The 23,600-nt window shown below is 40.1% G+C and overlaps 1 protein-coding gene across 2 annotated transcripts; it reads right to left on the bottom strand.

Moving 5' to 3' along the window:
* Nucleotides 1-1,139: 1,139 nt before the first annotated feature.
* Clec4e (C-type lectin domain family 4, member e) lies at nt 1,140-9,222 on the bottom strand. 2 transcript variants are annotated; one of them, NM_019948.2, is made up of 6 exons: nt 9,063-9,222; nt 8,245-8,340; nt 5,783-5,869; nt 5,559-5,710; nt 4,820-4,935; nt 1,140-3,047 (listed from the first exon to the last, which is right to left on the bottom strand). In NM_019948.2, exons 1-6 carry the CDS (start codon nt 9,097-9,099, stop codon nt 2,891-2,893), a joined length of 645 nt encoding a protein of 214 aa, NP_064332.1. In that variant the 5' UTR covers nt 9,100-9,222; the 3' UTR covers nt 1,140-2,890. The 2 variants fall into 2 exon arrangements, with proteins under 2 accessions (NP_064332.1, XP_017177177.1); XM_017321688.1 differs by lacking the exons at nt 8,245-8,340; nt 9,063-9,222 and adding an exon at nt 7,123-8,231 and having other exon boundaries at nt 2,018-3,047.
* Nucleotides 9,223-23,600: the final 14,378 nt, after the last annotated feature.

A 23,600-nucleotide genomic window follows, 5' to 3' on the forward strand; every position in this document is an offset into this window, starting at 1 on the left:
CACTCCATAGAAAAATTTCATAATGAGCATGTATAATTTTTACTAAAATTATGAAAGTAGTATCATCCTGAGAGAAGTAACCCAATTGCAAAAGAACATACATGTTGTGCACCCATGATAAGTGGACATTAGCTGAAAAGCTCCAAATAACTTGAATACAATTCACAGGCCACATGAAGCTCAATAAGAAGGAAGACCAAAGTGTAGGTGCTTCGGTCCTTCTTAGAAGGAGAACAAAATACTCACAGGAGCAAATATGGAGATAAAGTGCAGAGCAGAGACTGAAGGAAAGGCCATTCAGTGACTGCCTCACCTGGGGATCCACCTCATATACAGTCACCAAACCTATACACTATTGTGGATGCCAAGAAGTGCATGCTGAAAGGAGCCTGATATGCCTGTTTCCTGAGAGGCCCTGCCAGAGCCTTACAAATACAGAGGCAGATGTTCGAAGCAAACCATTGGACTGAGCACGGGGTCCCCAAAAAAGGACTTAGAGAAAGGACTGAAGGAGTTGAAGGGGTTTGCAACCCCATAGGAAGAACAATATCAACCAAACAGACCCTCCAGAACTCTCAGGGTCTAAGCCATCAACAAAGGAGTACACATGGCTCCAGCTGCATGTGTAGCAGAGGATGGCCTTGTCATGCATCAGTGGGAGGAGAGTTCCTTGGTCCTATGAGGTTCGATAGATGCCCCAGTGTAGGGGAATTGAGGGCCAGGAGGTGGGAGTGGGTAGGTGGGTGAAGGAACACCCTCATAGAAGCAGGGGGAACAGGGATGTGATAGGGTTTTTCTGGGAGGGAGGGAAAGCTGGAAAGGGGATAACATTTGAAATGTAAATAAAGAAAATCTCCAATTAACAAAAAAGTAGTAAAGTGACTAGTCTTCAAAATGTTTGGGCCATATGAATGCTGTATTCAAAAAAAATCTTTTTTTTTTTTTTTTTTTGAGACAGGGTTTCTCTGTGCAGCCCTGGCTGTCCTGGAACTCATTCTGTAGACCAGGCTGGCCTCGAACTCAGAAATCTGCCTGCCTCTGCCTCCCAAGTGCTGGGATTAAAGGCATGTGCCATCACTGCCCGGCTGTATGCAAATTCTAATGGTGTCTTTTTTGAGGAATATGTCATTGAGAATATGAATAGTTTATTACTTTATTTTTGTGGCTAAAGTTGTTTTTCTGTAACCTAATGTACAAAACACTACATTTTTCGAGTTTCAATTGGATGATTCCCCACCTGTCCAATTTCTAAATAGGAAATTTATGTTAAGATAAATTAAAATTTTCCCGGCCCAAGATAGTTTTGGCTCATGTTTCATCACAGCAATAGAAAAGTGAAAAGATCCAAAAGTTATCTATCATGATCACTTCAGTTTCATCCTAGAGATGGAGGGATGTCACAATATATACAAGTCAAGGAGTGTAATGAACCATGCAAATAAACCCAAGGACAGAAACCACATGGTCTTTGTGATTTCTTTGTGTGCCCTTTGATGGAATTCAGAATCTTTTAATATGAAGCTCCTAGAGATTCTAGGGATACAGAAGAGATAGCACAATATAATAAAGGTAACATAAAACAACCCAAATTCCAGCATGAATGGCATGGAGCTCATGAAATTCCATCCTCAGCTGAGGATGGTCAATTGGCTATTGTTGCCTGCTGGAGCAGGTGGAGTGTGGGATGTGGTTGCCGAGAGGCTATGGTCCAGTAGAAAGCCTTATACTCAAGTGCATTCAGGAAGCACTGAGCAGATAGAGTGGGTTTAAAACAAAGAGGAGCACATGAAATTGGGAGGGAAAATCAGTGAGGTGGATAGGAGCAGGTTGTAGTGAGGAGAGTAAGGATGGGTTCATTAAAAGTGAATTATATAAATGCACAAAATTTTCAAACAAAAATAATTTTAAAAAGAGAAGTCAAATGTGTGGTTGTAAGATATATTTGTATTTAAAATAAGGTTATCAATTTCAAAATCAGATTGTGAGAAAGTCTAATAGAAGTGCTCGTAATGAGTGCTAATATGTCAAATTAATTTATTTAGTTTAATTTTCCTACTCAAGGATACATGTTTATTACAATGTGTGACTGCTGCTGAAGGTTCCTTTAGGGCTTTGTCTGGAAGAAACATGGTCTATATTGACAGAATATCATGCAATAAATGCAGTCCTGAGACAGAAAAATGTGAACATGAATTTTTAAATAATTTCACTTTGAACCTACTGAGCAGGTTCTACTTGCGCAGTAGATACAAGTACAGGTGAAATCCAGTTTATAGAAGAGAACACAGAGAAAATGGGGCTCCAGGAAGAGTGGACTAGATCACAATCTGTTAGGAACTGAAGTTTGACCGGCCTTTCCATATGGAGATGTCCTTGCTGAAGGCCATGCCATTCTCCCAAGCGGCAGGTAAGTTTAAAGACTCAAAGATGCATCTTCCTCACTGTTGGAGAACACAGAAGTGATCTATGTACTGATAGATAGATAAGCTAGACCCAAGGATGTAGAAAGAACAGGATGACATAGTGACCATTAAAGTCTCTTTATACAGACATCTGCTTTCTACCTGTTCCTTCATATCAATTCTCATGAGCAAGACAGATGTGCAAGACAGATGTGAAAAGGAGAATCCCTTTCTTCTTGTTGCATTTGTTAGAGAATTGATCTGTACAGTCTAAAAAGAGGTCTTTCAGGTTATGGCAAGACCATCAGACAATGCTGTGGACTTTTAGCAATGGGAACAAGTCATTTTACTTATGTCCCAGTAATACATACATGTGCAGTCCTTCTGATGCCTGATAGATATTTTCTTATGTTGGATTTTGGTTGTTATTACATTCACTCTTGTTCTTCTTCATGCATGTAAGCCATGTCCCTTGTATTTCCTTGCACTTAGTCCAGAGGACTTATTTCTGGCATCTCACAAATCCAAGGCATACTGTAGAAACAGGGTATATCATTCCAGTTCTTCCTGGAGTTTGAAGAGTCCCTTATGGTGGCACAGTCCTCCACCAAAACTATATTGTTGGGCTCCCCAGCATCCCAGAAGCTGTGAAGGAAAAACACAGGAGATCTTAAATATCAGAAATAGCAGCCTTAACATAGCAAACAACTTACATATTTGTTATTTAACTATCATTTTGGGAGATGGAAATTATAATCTCCATTTTATCAATGAGAAAACCCATTTGCCTACATCATCAGATGGTGGGACATTACTGGATTTTTATGCTGTTATGCAGATCTATAGATTTAAACTCATAAAGGGGCATCATGGTGAGTACTGCTGGCCTGGCATATGTGCTGCCTCTGTTCTTCTACCTTACACCAATATTACTTTTACTGCTCTGCCAGAGTTTGTTTTCCTGAGGCATCCTTCATGTACAGTAAGCCACATCTTAGGTTTTAGGGCAGTCAAGCCCCTAAATTCATAGCTGCTGCTTGATTTCAATGAAGACAAATAGTGAAAACCAACTGCAAACTCTAAAAGTAGGTGTAAGGGGGGGAGAGGGAGGGATCTCGGTGGGAAAAGGGTCAGGGAGGAGAAGAGGGGAACATGATCAAATATTGGGTGGGGAAAACAGAACTGAAGCCTTGAGGGCAAGCAGAAAGAATGGAAATAAACAACCTTGGAGGTAGGAGGATGGGGGGAGGGGGGAGGCCCTCCAGAATATACCAGAGAGATGGAAATCTCTCAGGATTCAAAGGGAAGGACCTCAGAAGAAATGCCCTACAATGGGGAGAAGGAACTTGTAGAGTCCACCTCCAGCAGAAAGACAGAACATTAAATCAGGGATGGGGTTGCCATCTCATAGTCAAAAGCTCTGACCCAGAATTGTTCCTGTCTCAATGAACTGCAGGGACAAAAATGGAAAACAGGCTGAGGAAAAGGAGTTCCAGTATCAGGTCCAAATTGGGATCCAGCTCATTGGGAGGCCCCAAGGCCTGACATTATTATTGAGGCTATGGTATGCTCACAAAAAAGGGACTTATCATGACTGCCTTCTGAATGACCCAACAAGCAGCTGAAAGAGTCAGATATTTTCACCCAACCAATGGACAGAAGCTGCTGACCCCAGTGGTTGAATTAGGGAAAAGCTGGCAGAAGCTGAGGAGGAGGGTGACCCTGTAAGCAGACCAGCAGTCTCAACTAACCTGGACCTCCGAGATCTCTCAGATACTGGGCCACTAACCAGGCAGCATATACCATCTGATATGAGGTCCCTAACACATATATTGGGTTTGGGTTCAGTCAGAGAAGATGCACCTATTTTTTGAGAGACTGGAGGTCCCATGGAGTAGGAAGGTCGCATGGGGTGAGGGGTGGGGTAGGTGGGGACACCCTCATGGAGATGGGGTTGGGGGAGGAGGTATGGGATGTGGAACAGTCAGAGGGTGGACCAGGAGGGGAATAAAACCCGGACTGTAAAAAAAAAATTAAATAAAAAAATTTAAAAAATAACAAAAAAAAGTAAAAAAAAATAAGGATATTCTGTCTTTTTCAAGTTACTATTTTTCCATTATTTCTATTTTAGGGCAAAATATTCCATTTTACCCTTTTAAAAATCTGCATTGTAAGTCAATGATTCTTCAGTTCCTTTTCATTTTCAGCTAATATTTCTCTTTCATTCTTTTGGCAATCCTAGGGAATGGGAAAGCTAGAAGCCTATACCTCCCAGTTCCTTCTTCCTGCATCCATTGTCACCAGTGATGGATCTGAACTTGCATCATTGTAACAAAAGCCAACCTGAGCATTTCCCCCAGTATGTTCTCACTTTAAGGTTATCTAATGAGACAATTTTCTTGCAGAACAGTACTTACCTCAGGGACTCTGTGAAAGGTGTATCATCCACCCATTGCCACTGACCCTCCACCACCTGGTCTGTCAGTCCAATATAAAACTCTTTCCTTTTAGGTTTTGTGCGAAAAAGGAATTCCTAAGGAAGACATAATAATAATAACTATTATTATTAATAGATGAAATCAAGTCTTTTCATTCTGAGGAAATGTTAAAGTCATTAGTTTTCAGAAGAGGTGAAACAGAATGAGACTAGACCTGAGAAGCATGCTTAAAACTTTAAGATTACTGAAGGCTATCTATTAATTTTTTTCATTGTGAGAAGCTACAAGTAACAAAATTCAACAGATGAAGACCTTCTAAGTTCTACGAGATTCTTGGTAATTCATTCAAAGTTTCTCTGATGTTAATGACAACCACATATGATGTATCTATTTATCATGAGAAATTAATCAGCCTGAAGACAACCTGTATTAGATGTTTGCCCTCACTTCTACAAGTATCCATCAACAAAATATTATTCTAGAATTAGATTCGTACTCTCCCCTCCATTCTAGTTAATATGGGAACTCCTCATTTAAATTATCATTTTAAAGACTGTAGCAATGGTGAGAGAGAATGTAAGTCATGCAGAGAAACAGTGACAGGGGCACATTTCAGCCCACACCATTGGCAACAATTGCAGCTCACACATCACAGGTTCAGGTGAACATATCTGAAAAGATCATGGCATCAGCACTGAAGAGTTTGTTGGCCAATTACCTGCTCTTCCTGTGTGTCGATAACCACCAGGTGAGCCCCCATGTCTGAGCAATTCTTTAAACTTGATGACCAGGTCAAGGTTGTCGTAGAGAAAAAATAACAACTAGATTGATAATGTTTCCAGTTCAAAGGACAGCAATTCTTGACTGAACCTAAGAGGAGAAAGGCTTCAGACATTGCCCAGAAACTTTGCTAATGATTCTGTGTGCTGCAGATGGTTATACCTGATGCCTCACTGTAGCAGGAAAGCTCCTTAATATTTCTATGTGGCTGTAAGTTCTGCCCGGAAATTTGAGAGCTGCGATATGTTACTGTAAGAGGAAAGGGAAGTGGTTAATGCTTTGTGTCCTTTTCAGTGCTGAAACCCTTGCCCTCCTGTTTTGTGCTCATAACAAAACAGCCAACAGTGGTCACAATGTTTTCCCACTATTCCCCCCTCCATACTGGGATGCCCTTCCTCAAAGAAAGAGTAATTCATATTTGATGGCTTTCCTAACTTAAGAAGAATAAGTTTTATTTTTGATACATGTTTGCAGTACCTTCTGAGTCATGTCTAATCATCTAAACCTTCCATCCATAAAGAAAATTGTTGTGTCCTCATCCTGACCAGGTATCTCAGCTGCAGGTTAACATTTCATAGAGAAGGCTGACCTAATGATAGTGGTCTGAGAGGAAGAATTCAAGAGCACCAAGGGAATGGAAAATATACACTGCAAAAATATGCAGAGATGACTGAAATTCAGTTATAGTTGAGTTTCTGGCTTAGGAAACAGCCTAGGGCTTGAGGATGGATAGAGAGAAAATTGAAATAAAATGATGCTATACATCTGGTCAAAAAAAAAAAACCCACAGCAGGGAACATCATAGTCCATAACTGAGCCTATGAATATCACGTCTAAACTAAGTCACTGGTTCTCAACCTGTGGGTCTCAACCACTTTGGTGGTGGCTTATCAGATATCTTGAAGAGCAGATATTTATTTACAGTACTATTCATCACAGTATCCAAATTACTGTTACAAAGTAGCAACTAAGTAATTTTACACTCAGGGGTCACCACAATATGAAAAACTATTTTAAAGAGTTGAGGCATTAGGAAGGTTGAGAACCACTTAGCTGAATTAATGTGGAGTGTGGGACCATGCCATAAGAGGAATGGTATGGAATTGGTGAGGTAGAGCATATTTAAACCCTGGAAATCTCAGAACTTGAGAGTGGCAGGAGTAGAACTAGCTCCTTCCCTGTTTCCATGCCTGCTTCAGAGCCTATAACCAGGTGACCCTTAACCACGTGGTCAGTCATGGACTCAGCACCTAGAACACCTCTCCATAAAAATGAGGCATTTCAGTAGCCGTAGCTTTCAGCCAATGACCTTTACCTTCTCTGGATATTCTCATGCTCTTCTCCAAAACTATATAACCCTTGGCTCATCCTGAATAAAGTCTATGCATTCAAATCCACCTCCCACAAAATACTGACAAGCTAAGATTGTCTCAGAGAGCTGCTTCATTAAAGATGTCAGACCCGTAACACTAAGATTCTTAGCAAAAGCCTTCTCCACGCACACATAGCCGACTTGATCCCAACCAGATGGGGATCCTGCCTGTTCCAGACTCTGCTTCAATCTTTCAGCCCAGTCTGCAGCAGCGACTGATAGGGCCAAGGGAAGAGGCAGACTGTGGACCCCACGCTTTCAGGACTTTGCCCAGCCCTCTCCAAGCCAGTGTACCAGCAGCATCGGGACACCTTGAGGGGAAAGGTGGAACCAGGAAGCGCAAATTAATATAGTGTCAAGTTGCCATTTATATATTTGTGTTTATGTCCATAGATGAATAAACACAGCGCAGCCTCCATCGCAGAGCCTGTCATGGTGGTGACTGGCAGAGGATGAAGAAGTACAGGACTACACAAGGTGCTGAGAATAAATAATGGATAGTGTTCATCTCTAAACCAGATATTAATCACCCATTTTATGGTGTTGGGTACACTGCAGAAAAGGGAAAGAATGTAATAGCCTGAATAAAAGGCGAATAGTTGGGAAAACGGCATCTTCTGGAGAGGACACAGCTATTACAATCACAAACCAACAGGCCTGTGCTGGGTTTGCCAAAGAATGGTTGGAGAAGGGTACGTCTTCTGTTGGAGTGCTTCCTATTGATAGATTCAGGGAGTGGGGAAATTGCTCCTTTCAATTGTGTACTCTGAATGACCCTATCATTCTCCAATGGATACCCTCCTCCAATGGATGTTCTCCCCCAATGGATGCCCTCCTCCAATGGATACCCTCCTCCAATGGATGTTCTCCCCCAATGGATGCCCTCCTCCAATGGATGCCCTCCCTCTGTGATCATACAGATGGCCCATGTTAAACCCAACTAAACTAAACTAAACTAAACTAAACTAAACTAACTAAAACTCATGAAACTGAGAAAGGAAGCAGGTGGGGTTAGTAGTGAAGGGAGGTACATAAGAGAGGGTGTGAGAGAAAGAGTAATGGAAAACATTATATACACATATGAAACTGTTAAACAACAAAGTCGGTCAAGAATAATTAAATATAGCATGCACAAAACTTTATTAAAACAAAACCAAAAAGCCTCTTTATAGGAAAAGTGATGCACCAAGCAAGAATCTACTGCTAGTGTTTGCCATGGAGAGACAGAGTGAATCTGATCATCAGAACCCACCGACACATCTGGTGATGAAACAGCCACTGAGAAACAGGATGGAGGCCCCGGCTATCGTCCAGGAGAGCACTTGGGAGTTTTTGAAGCATCCTCTCTCTGTAGGAAGAAGGATAAAATACACAGTGGATCTTCCCAAAGCAATATACGAACGAGATTTGAGTTGACTTTATCTTTACTCCTTCCTGTTTTCATTTCATATCTACCAGTCCCCAGGCTTGCCCATGCATCCGTGCCCTCTGGAGACTGTTGGTCCTCACCCAGAAAGCTAACAATCCAGGCGAGCCGTGTGGAAGCCTCTGCTTCCGGCCGATGTTAGCCTGGAAACCACACCTTAAGAAGTCTGAGCTTTTCATTTCTACTCTCCCCATTTAAAATGCTTCTGCACTTTAAGGACTGCCCTCCGTGCTTCCTCCCTTTCTTCTCTTCTCATCTTACCTCACTTTCTCCCTTTGCCTTTCTAGTCTTTCTCCTGCTGGGCTCTTCTCAGCATTTCATTTTTAAGCTTTTTGTAAATTAGACCAAACAGTTGGCAGCCATGCAGTAAGTACTTTCTTATGCCAGATATACATTTTACAGACAATTCGAGTAAATTCCACAGAAGTGAAGGACTTGCTCAAAGACATTCAGAGTATCACAGAAGGTAGAAACAGTCAGCAGGCAAGCTCCTCCCACCTCCCTTGGCCCCTTCTCCCAGACTCCTCAGCAAGAGCTCTGACCTTTCCTCTCTTTTGTTTTGTTTCCACCTCAGTAAGTGCTTTTCTATCACCCTAGCCCTTGGCAAACTTCTAAGAGAGTCAAGGAGGATGCCTAGATTGTACCTGTGTGGTGGGATGCAGGCGATTTGGTTGAATTCATTCTTCCTTTTTCCTGCCTTTCTTCCTTTTCCTTCTCTTCTCAGTTTAGAAAGAGCCCCTGGAAAGTGAGTCTTGAATGGTGAATCCTTGGCCCTCTTTTTAAAAGTTCAAGACTAACAGACCGGATAGCACAGTATGTCAACGTGCTTTATAGATGTGCAATTAAGTCAGAATTTCCTCTCTTGCACAAGGACAAGGAGTTTAGTGGACACCACGCCAATTCTCACTCCAGACCACAAAAGAGGAAATGATGAAGTATATGCTAAGCATCAAGAGAAATGGCAGAGAGGCCTGAAAAATATATCTGTGTTATTTTAGTTGGTAAATGCCTTACTTTTCTCAAAGTCTAACTTGGTCCCGATTTTCCTTTGGCACTATGTGCCTCAGTACCACATTCTGAATTCTTGTTGTTTTTTGTTTGTTTGTTGTTTCTATCAAGTATACATTTGTTCACAGACAGGAGGCTGAGAGCCTCTAAATTATCTCTGCCCACACCACACAGCTGGGAACATAATGTGCATATTTACAAGTTGGCAATGAAAGTTTTCTTTAGGTCCTTTCTGTTCCTCTTCCTTTACCAGCTCTTAGGTGCTCACTGTGTGGAATCTGACCCCTTTACCAAGATGCTATCCACTGGACTGTTTTATAGATCAGCCACACATGCCTTTGTGAGTCAGTTCAGTTTCTTAAACTGACACACAATGTCTAAGGACTCATTAGGTACTTTAATTCTATTTTTTATTTATTTGGAAATTTTAGAGGAGGAACAGATTTGAGTGTCAGCAGAAGCAATTTCAGTTAGACAGAACTCAGTGTTTGTCTGGAATGTGAGCTTGATATAGGATGTCTTTCCTTAACTTCCTACAAGTTTTCTAAAGACTCTTTAATGTCTGTAAAAGTCACACTAGTATCAGCTGTCTTGAGGTTATGAGTGTCAGGAGATAGAAGTGCTACACATATGACTTGGTAATCCCCGTGTTTGATGAGCCAGATTTCCTATGTGCTACACAATATTTTTTTTGCCTCAAGGAAACTTTCTATTATTTCCACAGATTGGAAATTTCCCTCAGAACTTTTTATTTTACAGACACGTGGATTTTTTTCAAGTATCTTGAAGCATATTTTAAAATTGATATGGCTTGGTTGAGTTGTCACTGAAATTTCATATGTAAGGCTTTGCTCCCCAGAGAAGAGGCTTTGTGGATGTATAGAGATGAGCTCTTGTGAAATGGCCATAGCTTCAGTGGCTTTGAAAGAGTCTGAACTATTTCAGTCTTCAATGGTTTCTTGACTTCTATCATGGTGTGCCATCATTTCCAAGATCCAAACCATGGGGTTACCAAATCCTTGACCTGATACTCCAGACAAACATGCCAAAAGAAAACTTTATTTCTGTATCATTGGTCTTTTGTGTCTCAAGATTCTTTTTGTAGGCTAGACTAACTTTTGAAACCCATAAGCAATGTAGGTTTTGCTATCCTCTAGGTCTTTTTCCTAAGTTTTTTCCTTCAAAGTCTAAAAGTTTTCACTGTAGAGTTTTATGTTTGTTTCCTTGGTTGGGTTTATTTCTGTTTTTAAAATTATATATTTTCTTTATTTACCATCTAAATGTTGTCCCCTTTCCTGGTTTTCCCTCTGAAAACTCCATTCCCTCACTACTCCCCCTGCTCACTAACCTACCCACCCCTGCTTTCTGGTCCAGGAATTCCCCTACACTGGGGCATTAAGCCTTTTTAGGACCAAGGGACTCTCCTCCCATTGATGAACAACAAGGCCATCCTCTGCTACATATGTGGCAGGAGCCATGGGTCCCTCCATGTGTAATCTTTGGTTGGTGGTTTAGTCCCTGGGAGCTCTGGGGATACTGGTTGGTTCATATTGTTGTTTCTCCTATGGGGCTGCAAACCTCTTCAGCTCCTTAGGTCATTTCTAATAAAAAATTAAATAAAAAATAAAAAAAGAAGATTATTTTCCTGCATTGGACAGTGATTTTATAGGGTGTAGTTTCCATCCTTGTTTTGGAGTTTTCCATTTATTATGCTTTGAAGGGCTGGATTTGTGGAAATATATTGTGTAAATTTGGTTATGTCATGGAATATCTTAGTTTCTCCATCTAGGGTAATTGAGAATTTTGCTGGGTATCTTAACCTGGGCTGGCATTTGTGTTCTCTTAGTGTCTGTATGAGATCTACCCAGGATCTTCTTGCTTTTATAGTCCCTGGTGAGAAATCTGGTATAATTCTGATAGATCTACATTTATATGTTACTTGACATGATTCCCTTACTGCTTTTAATATTCTTTCTTTGCTTTTAACATTTGGTGTTTTGATTATTAAGTGACAGGAGGAATTTCTTTTCTGCTCTAGTCTATTTGGTGCTCTCTAGGTTTCTTGTATGTTCATGGGCATCTTTTTCTTTAGGTTAGGGAAGTTTTCTTCTATAATTTAGTTGAAGGTATTTACTAGGCCTTTAAGTTGGGAATCTTTGCTTTCTTCTATACCTATTATCCCTATGTTTGGTCTTATCATTGTGTCCTGGGTTTTCTGGATGTTTTTGGTTAAGGCCTTTTAGTATTTTGCATTTTCTTTGACTGTTGTGTCTATGCTTTCTATGGTATCTTCTGCACCTAAGATTCTCTCTTCTATTTCTTGTATTCTGTTGGTGATTCTTGCATCTATTACTCCTGATCTCTTTCCTAGTTTTTTATTTTTATTTTTATTTTTTATTTCCAGAGTTGTCTTCCTTTGTGATTTCTTTATTGTTTTTACTTCCATTTTTAGATCATGGATGGTTTTGTTCAATTCCTTCACCTGCTTGGTTGTGTTTTTCTGTAATTCTTAAAGGGATTTTTGTCTTTCCTCTTAAAGATGTTCTACCTGTTTACCTGTGTTCTCTTGTATTTCTTTAATGGAGTTATTTATGTCCATCCTAAAATCCTCTATCAGCATCATGAGATGTTATTTTAAATCTAAATCTTGCTTTTCCAGTGTGTTTGTATAACCAGGACTTGCGGTGGTGAAAGAAGTGGGTTCTGATGATGGCATGTAGCCTTGGTTTCTGTTGGTGAGGTTCTTGAGTTTGTCTTTCACCATCTGGTTATCTTTAGTATTAGTTGGTTTTGCTGTCTCTGGCTGGAGTTTGACCATTCTCTGGGCCAATAAGCCTGTGTCAGCACTCCTGGGAGACTAGTTCTCTTTTGGTGGATCCTGTGTACAGAGGGCTGTGGAATAGCCTTAACTCTGGGTACTGATGCAACTGGGAGGATCTTGTCCCAGCTGAACCCCTGTTCCTGTGCCCTATGTGCTCTTGGCTTGTCCTGCTTTGGACAGTTATTGGAGAGAAAGTGGCAATCTCACCTCTTAGCCCAGGAGTGAGAGCCCTCTTGGGAGACCAGCTCTCTCTTGGCATGATCTGTCTACAGAAGCCTGTGGAACAGCCTTATCTCTCTGGTGCAGATGGTGACTGGAAGGATCCTGTCCCACTATTTCTATGTTTTTTTTTTTTTTTGTGGTTGTTTTTTTCTCTCCTCTGTCTTTCACTCTTGCCATGTGTGATTATTTCCTTTTATTAAGTAATTTGTGTATGACTTAATTTTTAGTATTTGTCATTGTCAATTAGGAATTCTTGTGTACCTATCACTTTGATGATTTATCATCCCTATTAGTGTTTTGGTAGATGCTTTAGAGCTTATGTGTAAAGTTACATTACATACAGCTAAATATATTTTGATTTCCTTTCACACACACACACACACACACACACACATTCTTTCATTGTTGCGGGCCGACCAGCAGCTCACGAGGAACGGTACAACTGAGATGGCAGCTCGGGCTGAAAGAGAGGAACTAAACAGAAAGAAGAAAGAATGGAGCCAAGTCAAAATGGACTCTGATCAAAGCTCAATTTTACTGTCCAACACGCAGTTTTGAAGGAGGGGAAGGGAGGCCGATTCCAGCCAAATAGTCCTGGAGTCCAGTAGCAGGGTGACCACGTGTATGGCTCCGAACAGCAAAGTGGCAGGTTCCAGCAGTGGGCGTGGCAGAACGATTGAGCAGCAAGCTCCATCCAGGTGTAAACAGTGGAACCATTAAGGCTGGGGGAGGGGAGGCTACATTTCATTATTACTCTAGATAAGACTTCAAGTACTATATTGAATAGGAGTGGAGAGAGTAAACTTTCTTACATTGCTTCTGATCTCAGTAGCAATGATTCATCTCCAGGGTGTTGGCTATGGGCTCATCATAGACTTTATCATGCTGATGGGCCTTCTATTCTTAGTCTCCTTCTGGCCTTTACAATGAAGAGGTGTTGGGTTTTGTCAGAAGCCTTTCCTGCATATAATGAAATGATCATGTTATTCTGTCTTTGAGTCCATTTAGCTGACTAATTTCATTTTTTGATTTTTGCCTGTTGATTCATCCTTGCATCTCTACATCAAGGCCATCTGGATTACCATGGATGATCTTTTTTGCTATGAACTTAAATTTTGTTTGCAGGTATTTAATCGGCAATTCTTGCATCTATATTCACCAAGACTATCAGACCCTAACGTTCTCTTTTGGGGTGTCTTTATCTGGGCTTGTTATCAGAGTAATGTCGTCTTCACAAAAGGTTTAGAAAATATTCTTTCTAATTTATTGAAGTAATTTGAATAATATTTTGCATCAGCTATTCCTTGAAGTTCTGGTAAAATTCTACAATGATCTGTGTGGTCTGAGGCTTTCTATTGCTTGAGAAGTTTATTATTATTAGTATTGCTTCAATTCTGCTGCTGATTATATATTTGTTTATTTAGGTGGAACAATAATATGAACTAACCAGTACACCCAGAGCTCATATCTCTAGCTGCATATGTAGCAGAAGATGGCCTAGTTGACTATCACTGGGAAGAGAGGCCCCTTGGTATTGCAAACTTTATATGCCCCAGTACAGGGGAATGCCAGGGCCAAGAAGTGGGAGGGGTGGGTAGGGGAGCAGGGTGAAGGGAGGATATAGGGAACTTTCGGGATAGCATTTGAAATGTATATAAAGAAAATATCTAACAAAAAAAGAATCATAAAAAATAAATAAATTTGTTTATTTACTTCTTAGTTTAATTTGAGTATGTCATATGCATCTAAAAATTTGTTGGGGTTCGGCCTCAACGCAGGATCAGAGTTCTCAACTAGAAGCAGGGATATCTGGAAGGCACATAATAAATATACACAGACTACTTTCTGAGTACAAGCTGACGGGCAATTTTTTAAGGCTTAAAGTTTCTCTCCTCTTTTATTCTCTGCTCTCTTTCTCTCTTGCTCATTTGCTTGCAGCTTGAGGCTGCACATACTGCCTTCTGCTATGCATCCTGCTTTTCTCCTGTGCACTTTTCTTGAACTCTCACACTCATACACACCTCTGTGCATTCCTCTTTCACTTTCACACACTCTTCACACACATCTCACACACACACCACATGCTCTCTCCTTTCACTCACACACACACTCTCCATACATGCCTCACATTTTCTCTTCACTCACTCTTCATATTCTCTTTTCATGCTCACTCCCCTTTTTCTTGCCCTAGTCTTTTACCTCCAAAAGCAGGTAAGAAAAAGACATTGTATAATCATTGCAAAATCAAATTCAAAACAATAACCACGTCCCACAAAGAATCAAGAATTACAATTGTTCCCCAAAGTTTCAAGCTTCCCTATTCCCAGGCCTATAGCCAAAATAATAATAATTGCAAACTTATCATTATTTAAACTTTAACTTCAGTGCTCAGAGCTCTGAAGCCAGCTACTTGCATTTTCTTGTGAATCTCTAATGATAAATGACATGGGCATGGGCAAAGCTGCCAGGCAGTGGCCAGAAAGAATCAAGTTAACCCTTAACTCAATAGTTCCACTAGCTTTTTGCTTCTGCACAGTGCACACAATGACTAAGAGTCCCAGTGTTTTGTCTTAGTTTTACTAAGATTTTATGTATTCTATACTTGTTTATTTAGGAACCACTTTTAAATGTTGTGCAAAACTTGTTTCATAATTTCAATAGATTTTTTTTTCTTTCTTGGGGTTCCAATGTTGGTTTTATTTAATTTTCTAATAATTTCTTAAACTTTTTTTTTTTTTTTGCAAATCAAGCATTAATCTGGAACTACCATTGTGTAGTTATTACATTGTTTCCAGGAGAACACACAGCATGCACCTGGACCATTAGGTGCTGTGTCCCATGCCTCAATTTTTTAATTGTTTAAGAACCATTACATCAAGGAACTTCTAGTTTCACAGAATTCACCAGAGCAGAAGGAGAAAGAAGTAAGAAAGTCAGATATAATAGAATAATTATGTACACCAAGGCCAACTGAAAAGCAGTCACACACAAATGAAACCTATACAGCTGTTGCCTAGGGCTAAGGTTAGGAGAAATGGGAATAACTGTTACAAAAAGCTGCCATGGTCTACTGAGATGTTTTCATTCCAGACTACTGCAGGCAGTCACTGTCATTGTTTGCTGTCCCCAGCAGAAACTTATCCATTTCTTTTATGTTATCCAATTTTGTAGTGTAAAGATATGGAAATAGGTCCTTAAAGTTTTATGAATTTCATTGTTGTCTGTCACAATGTCTAACTTCCCATCGCTAAATTTGTTCCTTTTTGTTTCCTTTATTTGCTTAATTGTGATAGAAATTTGTCAACCTTACTTTTCTTTCCAATGAGTCATTTTTTTTCTTTGACCAATTCTCTGGGGTTTTTTTTTTTTTTTTTTTACTAATTTTTCTCTCAATCTATTGTTTTATGTTCTTATTCTTGCTTTTCTAAGGACTGAATGATTTTGATTAATTTAGTCATTGTGTTCTCTCAAATATTTTGATTTGGACATTTAGTGGTATAAGCTTTCTTTAATACTATCTTTATTGTGTCTCAAAGAGTTTTGACACATTTTCTTTTTTATTCATTTTTTGGAAAATTTAAACATTTATGCATTTTATTTTATGTACATGAGTGTTTTGATGTGTGTATATCATTCACCACCTGTGTGCCTGTTGTTCACAGACGTCAGAAGGGCTGTCAGATCACCTGGAACTGGATGACTGTGAGCCACCATGTAGGTGCCAGGAACCAAACCCAGGTTCTCAAGAAGAGCAACAGATACTCTTAACTGCTGAGTCATCTTTCCAGCCTCAGTTCCAGAAACACTTTAATTTCCTCCTAATTTATTCAGTGGCCCATCCATTATTCAAAGTTTTGCCACTTATCACCCTTGAGTTTGTGTATTGTCTGTAGTTTCTATTGTTCTTGTTATCTAGCTTTATTACATTGCTGTTAGTGGCTTTTTGTAAGTATGTATTAGTTTTCTTCTTAATCCTTCTAGCTCCCAATAAGTTGAGCATATACTATTATATTTATTTAAAAATCTTTAATGTCACAACAACTGACAAGTATTACTCTATTTTAATCATCTAAGCTACTCTGGCTACCTCCCAGTTCAAATCCCTGTGATACTTGCATTTTAGTATTGATCTGGCTTTCTGGGCTCCAGTTGTTTTTCCCACGGTGTCTCTGTGGTTAATTCCCACTATCTCTTCCTCCTCCTCCTCCTCCTCTTCCTCCTCTTCCTCCTCCTCCTCTGCCCCTCCTCCTCCTCTGCTCCTCCTCCTCCTCCTCTTCCTTTCTTCCTCCTCCTCTTCTTTTTCTTCATCTTCCTCCTCCTTTTTGGCCAGAAGAAAGTCTAGTCCTATTCTCTCTCCTGTTTAGTCATTGGCTGAGCAACTAGCTTTATTGACCAATAAAGGAATAACTGAGAAGCAATTTTTACACAACATTGAGACAGGAGATTTTCAGAATAAAGATTGAAAGCAGATATGGGGACACAGAAATCAGTATTTGAATAATGCAAGATAATCTTTACACAGGGCACAATAACATTATGCTTACATACTTTTGTCAGATTAATGACAGGATACAAGTTCAATTTTCCTGTATTTATTGAGGCTTGCTTTATTTGCTAATATGTGATTTTTTTTTTTGAGAACATACATTGAGCTGCTGAAAAGATGGTATGTATGTTAGCATTTGATGAGATGTTCTCTAGATATTTTCTAGGTCCATTTTCTATTGATATAGTTTAATATCTATGTTTCTGTGTTTAGTTTTTGTCGAGATGACTTATCTATTGTTGAAAGTAGGGCATTGACGTCATCTACTCTCATTGTGTTCAGATCAATTTGTGGTTGTACAAATATTTATTTTATGAAATTGTGTGCACTTGTGCTTGGTGGATATGTTCTAAACTTTTAATAGCCTCATCATGGACTCTTCCTTTAAGGAGTATAAAGAGTCTTTCCTTATCTCTTCTGAGTAGTTTTGGTTTGAAGTATATCTTGTCTGATATTAGATTAGCCATGCCTGCTTGACTTTTAATTCCATTTTCCATCCTTTTACTCTATTATGGTATCTATCTTTGGTAGTAAGACATGGTTTTCTTGGTGTCAGGAAGGGGATAAATTCTGTTTTCTCAGCCAATCTTCTAATCTGTGTTTTTTGTTTTATTGGACAATCAAGACTCTTAATGTTAGTAGAGGATATGAATATGTTTCTGTCATTTTCTGATTTTCTATTGTTTCCTTAGAGCTATTTTTATTAACTTTCCTGATAGTGTTTATTTATCCCCAGGATCCAGACTGAAACATTACTTCTACAGTCCTTATGGGTCATAAATTCTTACCTATTTTATCATACAAGGTTTTAATTTCCCCCTTCAAATATAGGGCATTGTTGGGAACAAAAAAGAGGTGGGCCCTGGGGAAGTGGGGGAAAGGGAAAAGAGGCCCCTGCCCCACCAGAATTTCCCTATTCTCTGGTCAGTCAGGTGTGGGAGGGCTGCTATTTACCCTATCCACTCATCCTTGGTTGGGCATTCCTATATCCCACTCTTCAGGGGGTGGCCAAGGGGCAGTCCTGCCTGGGGACCCCCCTCCCAAGGAGCTACCTTGCTAAAGCCCCAGGGTTGCAGGAGAGAGGGAATAGGAGAAGTTCCCAACACTGACCAGAGTGCGCAGCGAACCTTGATGGAGCAGAGACACTCTATGGTTTAAGAGCTTTATTATAGAAATGCAGGGGAAAGAGAGAGAGGAGAGAGAGAGAGAGAGAGAGAGAGAGAGAGAGAGGGGGGGGGAGGGAGAGGGAGAGGGAGAGGAGAGAAGAGAGAAGACAAAGAGAAAAGAGAAAGGGAAGAGGAGAAAGAAGTGAAAGAAGTTCTTTATATATGTTGGATATTAGTCCCCTATCTGATTTAGGATAGGTAAAGATCCTTTCCCAATCTGTTGGTGGTCTTTTTGTCTTATTGACGGTGTCTTTTGCCTTGCAGAAACTTTGGAGTTTCATTAGGTCCCATTTGTCAATTCTCGATCTTACAGTGGACTTCAGAAAATCAAATAACCCCATTAAAAAAATTGGGCTCAGAACTGAACAAAGAATTCTCACCTGAGGAATACCGAATGGCAGAGAAGCACCTGAAAAAATGTTCAACATCCTTAATCATCAGGGAAATGCAAATCAAAACAACCCTGAGATTCCACCTCACACCAGTCAGAATGGCTAAGATCAAAAATTCAGGTGACAGCAGATGCTGGCGTGGATGTGGAGAAAGAGGAACACTCCTCCATTGTTGGTGGGATTGCAGGCTTGTACAACCACTCTGGAAATCCGTCTGGCGGTTCCTCAGAAAATTGGACATAGTACTACCGGAGGATCCAGCAATACCTCTCCTGGGCATATATCCAGAAGATGCCCCAACTGGTAAGAAGGACACATGCTCCACTATGTTCATAGCAGCCTTATTTATAATAGCCAGAAGCTGGAAAGGACCCAGATGCCCCTCAAAAGAGGAATGGATACAGAAAATGTGGTACATCTACACAATGGAGTACTACTCAGCTATTAAAAAGAATGAATTTATGAAATTCCTAGCCAAATGGATGGACCTGGAGGGCATCATCGTGAGTGAGGTAACACATTCACAAAGGAACTCACACAATATGTACTCACTGATAAGTGGATATTATCCCCAAACCTAGGATACCCAAGATATAAGATACAATTTGCTAAACACATGAAACTCAAGAAGAATGAAGACTGAAGTGTGGACACTATGCCCCTCCTTAGAAATGGGAACAAAACACCCATGGAAGGAGTTACAGAGACAAAGTTTGGAGCTGAGATGAAAGGATGGACCATGTAGAGACTGCCATAGCCAGGGATCCACCCCATAATCAGCATCCAAACGCTGACGCCATTGCATACACTAGCAAGATTTTATTGAAAGGACCCAGATGTAGCTGTCTCTTGTGAGACTATGCCGGGGCCTAGCAAACACAGAAGTGGATGCTCACAGTCAGCTAATGGATGGATCACAGGGCTCCCAATGGAGGAGCTAGAGAAAGTAGGCAAGGAGCTAAAGGGATCTGCAACCCTATAGGTGGAACAACATTATGAACTAACCAGTACCCCGGAGCTCTTGACTCTAGCTGCATATGTATCAAAAGATGGCCTAGTCGGCCATCACTGGAAAGAGAGGCCCATTGGACACGAAAACTTTATATGCCCCAGTACAGGGGAACGCCAGGGCCAAAAAGGGGGAGTGGGTGGGTAGGGGAGTGGGGGTGGGTGGGTATGGGGGACTTTTGGTATAGCATTGAAAATGTAAATGAGCTAAATACCTAATAAAAAATGGAAAAAAAAAGAAGTGAAAGAAGTAAGAGGTAAAGGAAAAATGAAGTAAGAGTAAGAGAGCGAGGTGGGGGCTTAATAGCCCCTTTATGGTCTTCACTGTTGCTAGGTAACTGGGGAGGAGTTTAGCCTGAAGGTCAGAAGCTTGGGCCATTGCTTAAGTGACTATTGACCATGCCTCTATTGTGGGGACTGTGGTGTGTGGTAACTTAGGCAGGGGTCAGAGTTCCAGGAGCATGAGTGAACACCTACCGTGTGTCGTGTATGTGAATTATGACCATCGGGGTTCAGACCTCAGCTCGACTGGAGACCAGCCTGCAATGCCCCACAGGGCATAGTATTACTATGCATAAAACTCAGGGTTGGTAGTTGTGATCTTTCAGGATTTAGAAAACATCCTTCCATGCTCTTCTGCTTTAAGTATTTCTAATGAATATAAGATCAGTTGTCTTTCTGATGTCCATGTATTTGTGACTATGCCTGTGTCTGTCACAGCTCCTAATGCCCTTTATTTTGTATTTCAAGTATTTTAACTATAGTATGTCATGTGAAGTTTCTTTTCTGGTTCTGCCTATTTTGTTTTCTGTTGACCTCTTGTACCTGGATGAACATCTCTTTCTGTGGTTTTGGGAACTTTTCTACTATGACTTTAATGCAAGTATTCTCTGTGCTTTTGCAATGGTACTATTCTATTCTTTTGTGTCTATAATGTGAAGATTGTATGATTTATGGTGTCACAAAGTTTTTCCACATTCTACACTAATACATATTTTAATTTGTTGTTGACAATTACTGAATGAAAACTTTCTCTACCTTGTCTTGTAGTCCTGATATTCTCTCTTCAATACCATCCACTATATCAATGAAGTTTTCCACGAGGCTTACAGAGTTTTTCATTTCTAACTTTATTTCAACTTAGCTTTTCTTCAGCATTTGTATTTCTTTATTATTAACCAAGGTATCAGGACTTAAGTCAGATACATACACATCAGAATTTTGATGACAATAACAAGCATGTTTGAGAGAGAAATAAGTAAAACAAACCTCACATTTCTTTCAAATTAAATGTGCTAAAATTTTGGTAATAAAGGCACTAGAAGTAGTAAGAAATAGTTGTGAATTTGTTTTTTGTTTAATTAGTTAATTAATTATTCTACATCCCCATCACAGTTTTTCTCCCCTCCTCCATTCCATTTCATCTCCCCACCTCTATTTACTCCTCCTCTATTTCTCTTCAGAAAAGGGCCAGTCTCCCATGGATATCAACCAGCCATGGCATATTTAGTTGCAGTAGGACTAGACACTTCCTCTTATATTAAGGCTACACAAGACAACTCAGTAGAGGTAAAGGGTCACAAAGGCAGGCAACAGTGTCAGACACAGCTCCTGCTCCCACTGTTAGGGGTCCTATAAGAAGACCAAGTTATACAACTATAACATATGCTCAGAGGTCCTAGGTCAGTTTCATATAGGCTCCCTGGTTGGTGGTTCAGTCTCTGTGAGGCCCATGTTAGTTGATTCTGTGATCTTTATTGTGGCATCCTTTACCCCTTTGACTCTGACAATCCTTCCTTCCCCTCTTCTGCAGGATTCACCAAGCTGCCCCTAATGTTTGGCTGCAGGTCTCTGCATCTGTTTCTATCAGTTGCAAGGTGAAGCCTCTTTCATGACAACTGGGATAGGAACCTATCTATGAGTATAACAGAATATCCTTGGCAATCATTTTATTGTTATTGTTTTTTGTTGTGGTGGTGATTTTTGGTTTGTTCCTTTGTTTGTTTGTTTTGCCATTTGTGTTCGATTCTATTATGGCCTTCTAGACTATACAATCTCTTGCTCTTGGCTCTCCAGGACGTGTCAGAAATGGGCTCCATCTCATGGCATGGGTCCCAAGCTGGACCAATCATTGCTTGGCCTCTCAACAATTTCTGTGCCACCTTTACCCTAGCTCATCTTGTTGGAAGTTGGATGGTGTCCCAGTCCCTCTGCTAGTAATCTTGCTTCCTTGGAGGAGAGGTATGTTTCATGCCCCATATCTCTCATTGCTAGGAGTTTTAACTAGGGTCATACTCCTTGATTTCTGAGAGTTTTCACTGACCTTGGTTTCTGGCTTGTCTTAGAGACACACCTCCCCCATCCACTCCCCTTCAGCTAATTGCAGTTATCTCTCAGAATTACTCTCTTTCTCCCTACACATGATCCTTCCTGTTGCTCCTAAAGAGGAAATGATTAAATCCCTGTAAAACATCCAGGGAAATATGAACAAATAGGTGAAGGAAATTAATAAAGCTGTCTAAGAGCTAAAAATGGAAATAAAACCATTAAAGAAAATACAAATGAGAAAAACCCTGGAAATGAAAATATAAATAAGTGAACAGGAACTACAGATGCAAGCATAACCAACAGAACATATAAGAGATGAAAGAGAGAATCTCAGGCATAGAAGATGCCATAGACAAAATCAATACATCAAATTAAATGCTAAATATATGAAGTTCCTGACACAAAACATGCAGGAATTCTGGGATGCTATAAAAAGACAAAAATATAAGAATAATAGGAATAGAATGAAGACGTGATTCCCAGATCAAAGTCCAACAAAATATTTTCAACAAAATCATGGAAGAAAATTTCCCTTACCTAAAGAAAGAGATGCCTACCTTGTTCCTGTGAAGGCTCTATGCCTGAGTGTAGGGGAATGTTAGGGCCAGGAAGCAGGTGTGGTGGATTGGTGAATAGGGAGAGGGGAAGGGAATAGGAGGTTTTTGGAGAGGAAACCAGGAAAGAGTACAAGATTTGAAATATAAATAAAGTAAATATCTAATAAAAAAAAAGGGGAAAAAGAAGAAAGAGAAGTCTAAAAAGTAGAAGAACCTTACAGAATACTGCATAGATTGGTCTAGAAAAATGTCCCCTTGGCACATAATAATTAAGACACCAAATATACAGAACAAACAAACAAACAAACAAACAATATTAAAAGCTGCAAAGAAAAATGGTCAAGTAATATATAAAGGTTATAATTATACCTGATATCTCAACTCTAAGAGCTAGAGACTCGGAAGCCAGAATGACCTGGACAGATGTCTCTAAGGAACCACAAATATCATCCCAGACAATACACCCAGAAAAAACTTTTAATCACCATAGATAGAAAAAGCAAACTATTCTGTAGTCTCCCCTCCCCCAGCCTAAAACCTGCTTGCTCAGGGGTGGAACTTCCCGCTCAATCTTTCTGCCACGCCTACTGCTGTAACCTGCCACTTTGCTGTTCCGAAGTCATCATGTGATCACCCTGCTACTGGATTCCAAGATTATTTGGCGGGAATTGGGCCCCTCCCACTTCCTTTATAATTGAGTGCCGAAATAGTAAAAATTGAACCTTGAGCAGAGAGCTTTGTCTTGGTTCCTTCCTTATCTCGCGCAGCCCAGCCCCTCTTCTCTTCCAGGTTTCCAAAATGCCTTTCCAGGCTAAAACCCATGTTGTGATCTACCGGCCAGACACAACACTATTCCATCACAAAACCAAATTTAGAAAATACAAATCCGTCCCTACAGGAGGTACTAGAAGGAAAACTCCACTCCAGGACATTAAGTAAATGCAAGAATATACAGGAAATACATAATTCCATACAAGCAAAGCAAAAAGAAGAGAAACACACATGTGTGCACACATAAACACAAATGCACACACAAATTCAAATATGCATGTACACACACATACACCATCACCAACAACATCAAAACAAGGATTAATAGTCATTGCTCATTAGTATCTGTCAACATCAATGGAC

The sequence above is a fragment of the Mus musculus genome, chromosome 6 (assembly GCF_000001635.26).
Source record: "Mus musculus strain C57BL/6J chromosome 6, GRCm38.p6 C57BL/6J".
In the NCBI taxonomy this organism is placed as follows: domain Eukaryota; kingdom Metazoa; phylum Chordata; class Mammalia; order Rodentia; family Muridae; genus Mus; species Mus musculus.

Excerpts from the sequence above, each read along its gene's own strand:
- Clec4e (NM_019948.2), bottom strand. The coding sequence starts at position 9,099 with ATGAATTCAACCAAATCGCCTGCATCCCACCACACAG. Across the intron at positions 8,341-9,062 it reads GCCTGCATCCCACCACACAG|AGAGAGGATGCTTCAAAAAC; the intron begins GTACAATCTAGG and ends TTCTTCCTACAG. Across the intron at positions 4,936-5,558 it reads TCGACACACAGGAAGAGCAG|GAATTCCTTTTTCGCACAAA; the intron begins GTAATTGGCCAA and ends TGTCTTCCTTAG.